The sequence below is a fragment of the Notolepis coatsorum genome (genome assembly GCF_963971535.1).
Source record: "Notolepis coatsorum genome assembly, chromosome: 2".
NCBI classification, from domain to species: Eukaryota; Metazoa; Chordata; class Actinopteri; order Aulopiformes; family Paralepididae; genus Notolepis; species Notolepis coatsorum.
Genome location: NC_140166.1, coordinates 223,656,830 through 223,663,190, shown reverse-complemented (window position 1 = coordinate 223,663,190; position 6,361 = coordinate 223,656,830). Strand labels below are relative to the sequence as shown.

At 41.0% G+C, this 6,361-nt stretch overlaps 1 protein-coding gene across 1 annotated transcript; it reads right to left on the bottom strand.

The window, feature by feature from the left end:
* LOC311223802 (tripartite motif-containing protein 16-like) lies at positions 1-1,668 on the bottom strand (the record flags this gene model as incomplete). Its single annotated transcript, XM_084308568.1, has 1 exon — positions 1-1,668. One exon carries the CDS (start codon positions 1,666-1,668, stop codon positions 1-3), a length of 1,668 nt encoding a protein of 555 aa, XP_084164694.1.
* Positions 1,669-6,361: the final 4,693 nt, after the last annotated feature.

The window sequence follows — 6,361 nt, the reverse complement described above, 5'->3', positions numbered from 1 at the left end:
CTACTTCAGCTCACAGAACTCGGCCTCCCCAGGGTATGAGTAAAACCTAAGTCCAGGATAGAGAGGCTGAGTGAATGTGGTGTTGACTCTGTGCAGGAGGGTCATTGTGTCAGAGACACTGTAGAAGCACAGAGTCTCTGCCCTGTGATCCAGGTACACTCCTATTCTGGAGGACCGGGGGCCCGGTACTGCTATGTACTTGTTATTGTGTCTGAAGAAGTAATGACTTGGTGTGCAATCTAAAGTCCAGGATTTGGAATTTAATCCAAACGCACTGTCCTCCCCGGTGCCTGTTCTACTAATGTCTTTGTAGGAGGCTGCTACAGAAACCCCTTCACTCCACTCCACCTCCCAGTAACAGCGTCCAGTCAGACCTTCTCTACCCAGAACCTGCCACCATCCAATAAATCGTTCTGGGTGATTAGGATATGACTGCTCTTGCTGCATTAGTGTTGCTTTTCTGTTCTCCTCAGACAAAGACAGATATCTGTGTGTTGTGTTTGGGTCCAGTGTGATCTGAGAGGAATATTGTAAGAAGTCAGCTCTGGTTTTGGGCTCTGGTGGCAGTAAAACATTAACTGCATTCACTGTTGTTGAGATTCTGGGCCACTGCTCTTCCAGAACGTCCTCTAGTTTGTCTCTCAGCTTAGACACGACCTCAGTCACATCTGCAAAGTACAGGAGAGGAAGGACACTGATGCTGGGTGAGTCTGTAGACTCACTGGGACTGGAGAGGGGGGGGTAACTCTGTAGAAAGTGGATGTGGTCCTCTGTGTGTGAGAGCTGCTCCAGCTCAGTGTCTCTCCTCCTCAGGTCCGCTATCTCCTGCTCCAGTCTCTTCTGCACTTCTTCAGCCTGAGTCACTGTGGTCCTCTGTTGGGCTCTGATGACCTTCTTCAGCTCAGAGCACCTCGTCTCCAAGCAGCGTATCAGCTCAGTAAAGATTCTCTCACCGTCCCCCACTGCTTTATCAGCAGAGCGATTGAGAGAATCAACAGCCTGTTGGGCCTTTTTGAGTCGCTTCTCTCTCTCCTGGACTCTCTGGTGGACTTTCTGCTGACTCATGCCAAGCTCTTTCTGTCTCTCCGTCCTTTCTGCTGCAGCTGAGACTGTATCATGGCCTTTATGTTCATCCATGGAACACAAATAACAGATACACTGCTGATCAGTACGACAGAAAACATCCAGAATCCTGTCATGACGAGTGCAGGTGTTCTCCTGAAGCCGTGTGGAGGCTATGACCAGCTTATGCTTCTTAAAGGTATCAGATTGATAGTGAGGCTGGAGGTGAGTTTCACAGTAAGAAGCCAGACATACCAGGCAGGACTTGAGGGCTTTCTGCTTTCTCCCAGTGCAGACATCACAGGCCACGTCTCCATGTCCAGCATAACAGTGATCAGGAGGAGCAGCTTGGAGTCCTGTCTTCATTAGTTGTTCTATCACTTCAGCCAGCATGTTGTTTTTCTTCAGAGCAGGCCTCGGAGTAATAGTCTCCCTGCACTGGGGACATGTGTAGATCCCCTTCTGATCATCTCGATCCCAGCAGTCTGTAATACAGCCCATACAGTAGCTGTGTCCACAGGGAATAGTTACCGGATCCTTCAGTAGATCCAGACAGATAGAACAGCAGAACTGGTCCCGGTACAGATCAACTCCTTGCTGCGCCATTTCAAGTTTTGTTTTCTCAGGAAGATCGTGTGGGTGGAAGGTGCTTCCTGGTTGTAGAGTAAACTCTGATTGTGTGTTTGGTGGGAGGTGCTTCCTGGTTATAGTTGTCCAGGGGAGGAGTCACTTTAAAGAGACAGTGTCTATTTTACTGTGATTCATAGATAGATGTTTTTTTACATAGTTCAGACTTTCTCTCGTCATCAACTACCTCTAATGTGTTTACTTTGTCAAGGAAAACCCACTAAAACTCATAAGCACAAAGAGAGAAAGAGGTATACATACTCAATACAACACAATACAAAATCTCTTTCCATTTCTCTCTCTCTCTCTCTCTCTCTCTCTCTCGCTCTATCTCTCATACACACTCTCACACATCATTTACTGTCACTCTCCTCTCTTGCTTTCTTTCTCTCTCACACTTTCTCCTCTCTCTCTCTCACACACACACTTTCTCCCTCTCTCTCTCGCATTTACTCTAATTCTCTCCTCTCTTGCTTTCTCTTTATCTCACTTCTCTCTTGCTCTCTCTCTCTGTCTCTCGCTCTTTCACTGATTTGATTTACTGATTTGTTTGGAGGCTGGTTTCTTACCAGTTTCCTTTATGTCTCAGAAAGAACCCGACTTCATTGCTGGGCATTGGTGTCAAAGTAAATCTGCAGTAGTTCTCATTTCATGAGCAAAGTTATGTATATATATAATTATGAGACCCATGATTACAGTTGTTAAAAGTATATCTAGAGAATAACTTGATGTTACCAAATATGCATTAGTAGGTACAGTAACTGTATGTAGCACACTCTCAGGGGCTCATACAGAAACAAGCATTTCATTATAAAGTATTCTGTATTTTGTTGTGACAAATAATAAACAAACTTGAACTTGAAAGACAGTAGAGAACCCAGGGGAGGAAAGAAAGTACTTTTACTCTTGTATTTAAATACAGTTTTTAGGATACTTTACTTGAGTATTTCCAGTTTAGGGATCTCAGATTCAGATTACTTTATTCGCCATTTATGTAAACACAATGGAACGTGCTACGACAGTACAGTGCATAATCTTTTTTAACAAATAAGAATAATAATCACAACAATACATTTTACTATGTACACTTCAAAGGAAGTTTCCTAATTTATTTTCCTCAACCACATTTATACAAACCCTGACAGTTACTGTACTTTATTTTAATCCAAAATATGTGATCAGATGGAAAACATAACATTTAATGTTTAAGTCTGTCGATGTCAAAAGGAAGGAATCACAACCAGCATAACTGGATGAACAACCAGTTTGACGTCACACAGAGGCTGATGCATTGAGAATTTAGGAGCTCCCAAGCATTATAATCCTGTAGTACACCATACAGAGTGTGTATTTACTTTAGTCACTTACATTCAATATTTACTTTTATGCTATTACTTTAGTAGAATTTTTAATAGAGTCCTTTTACGTTTATCAGAGTACTATTCTATCAAATGGGGTAAAGTTGGTTTTGATATTGGATATTCACATAATCCATTTCTCTCTTCAGCACCTCTGTCCCTTTGCCTGTGGGGAAGTCCACATCTTTATTTTCATACTCAACAATCAACAACCTTTTTTCATATGTATTCACCGTTTTAATTACTATTGAAATTCAATAGCGTTAGAATCAAACAAGTTAGAGTTCCAAAAGAATGCTGCTTTTAGTCTAGATATATATTACCATTGAAATGAAATAGTGTTACATTTAAATGACTTAGTGTTTGAAATCCAATGCTGGTTTAAATCTAGATATCATCCCTCAAATAATTACTTTCTAAATTGATACCATTGAAATTCAATACCGTTACCTATGCTGTTTACTTACTGTTTACTACTTACTGTTTACTATTCCAATATCAATGCTGGTTTAAGTATAGATATCATCCCTCCAATTAGCAGCAATTAGCTTGTCAAATATCTGTTCCAAATCTTTAAGGAAGAATATGAAACGGTCATGAATTACCATTGAAATTCAATAGCGTTAAATGAAAATGACGAGTTCCAAAAACAATGCTTAAGTGTGCAGGTGGGAGGAGCGCCGAGACTCTCAGTTCTGAGTCCATTTATGAACCACATGAGAGAAAAGCTAGAGGTCACACAGGCTTTAGGACAGCTGCCTGGTGTTTATTCTTTTGCTGGTTTCTTTCTTTTCTTCTTGATGTTTTTATTAAAAGAAGACTTGCAGAATCTATAATAAATTGTTTATAAAAAAAACATTTGAAACAATAACTTCTATGAGCAAGGCTCAATTATCATTTAATTGAGCTGTGATTAACACAACACAATTATTCAGTGTCCCCGACGACATTACTGGTTGCCATATTCAAACTAATTTACTCTCAATAGCTGTCAAACTAAATTAATATTTGCAAAACTTTGCACACGTTTTTGGATGTGTGTGAGGTTATTTGTAAAAATAAATTGCCCCTGTTTTTTGGTGAAGTGCCCCTTCAGGAGACTCAGGTCCTTCAACGTGTGCAATAGACTGCTGCAGTCATTCTATCAGTCTGTAGTGTCCAGCGTCCTCTTCTATGCTGTGGCATGCTGGGGAGGCTACATCAACTCAAGGGACACCAACAAGCTCAAGAAGGCTAGCTCCGTGGTGGGAGTCGAGCTACCTAGACTAGAGGTGATGGCAGAGAGGGGGATGAGAAGGAAGCTGGCTGCCATCCTGGAGAACCCCTCCCACCCTCTCTACGACGAGCTAGTCAAGATGAGAAGCACGTTCAGCCACAGACTCATACCCCCCCCGACACTCAACTAACCGCCTCGGACAGTGCTTGTATACCAGCGGCCATCAGGCTCCACAACAGTGGGCAGCGACTGCTGCCAGACATTGACCTAGAACTAATAGGAACCCAAGGAGGACAATAACACTACCTTAGGCATACTGCACCTTATGTGGATACTGTGATACTGTGAATAATGTATATTTCAGTTAGTTAGATAGTCAATTATAACACTACCTTATGCATACTGCACCTTATGTGACACTGTGAATACTGTGAATATATATTTCAGTTAGTTAGATAGTAAATTATATTGACCTATTTGTTTACACTGCTTGTGTTGTTTTTACTACCTGTACCCCCCCCCCTCCCCCATGCTGCTATGATGCCTGAATTTCCCCAAGGGGATCAATAAAGGAATATCTTATCTTAACCTAATCTGATGGCAGCATTCCAGCTAATTTTGCAATGTAAAATATCTGCATCATGTCATTGTGCCTTTACCAGCACAGCACCAGGTGTACTGGGACCACATTGGAAATGGAAAGGTGCCTGCAAATGAAGGCAAGCTATGTCAAATGATTGTATGGTGAATAGCGCCATCTTGTGTCCATGATAATCTGCCACCAGTTTATACTGTAAATCAGTGAGAGTTGCCAAGTGTTACAAAGGCCCGTCCAGATATCTTGTCATTGTATTGACTATAGAGCTAAAACCACTACACCTTGTATTCAAGATCCTTATATTTAATAGTTATCGTGTGCAGTATCACAATTAACACGACACAACAATAACACACCATTTGCCAGGCCAATATACAGATTACAGAACATACATTAAAAACTAAAAATCTATAGAAAATCTATTACATTTACAAACCAATGAGCTTCTATAGACAGTAGAACAGATATGCAGCCAGTATGAGCTTCTAGATACAGTAGAAAAGATATGCAGCCAGTATGAGCTTCTAGATACAGTAGAAAACATATGCAGCCAGTATGAGCTTCTATAGACAGTAGAAAAGATATGCAGCCAGTATGAGCTTCTAGATACAGTAGAAAAGATATGCAGCCAGTATGAGCTTCTAGATACAGTAGAAAACATATGCAGCCAGTATGAGCTTCTAGATACAGTAGAAAAGATATGCAGCCAGTATGAGCTTCTAGATAGACAGTAGAAGAGATATGCAGCCAGTATGAGCTTCTAGATAAGACGGTAGAAAATATATGCAGCCAGTATGAGATTGTTGCATACTCATGTTAGCATTAGTGCAGAATTTGACTAGAACTGTCTCATAGGGACGAATGCTGGAATGGCATTTTGAATGGCGGGCTATAGTTAGACATAAATGAAAGCTCTCATCGACAGACAGATTGCTAGTTATTCATAATGGCATTGAAAGACTGTCCAAATTAGCTGAGTTCTGACAACGGTTTACCCCATTATGCGTCTGTCTTCTTTCCATTGACTCCATAGGTAATTCTACCCTTGCTCAGCAGACACACGACAGAGTAGAACAAATTGTAAAGCGCTTTGGATAAAAGTGCTAGTATATAAATGCAGCCATTTACCATTTACCATTTACATGCAGCTCTATGATGGGATCCCGAGGTTGAAGAGGTGGGTTGAATGAATGAATGAATGAAAACTTTATTTAACAGATTGCAGAATGGGTACAATACAGTACGGCTCAAATACATACAATTGTTAAGGGGATGCAGACCTGAGAAAGACGTTTGTCTTGTTTCCATCAGGGTCCCCCATTTTCAATTCATATAGACATTTATGACATACACAACATACATGACATTTATTGCATAGGGACATATAGGTATTTAGTACTGATACATTTGTGACATAACGGTATTCAAATATACAGTACTGTTAGTGTTACCCCTAGATCCTGACAGAGTATATACATATGATGGGGAGGGGACTGTACA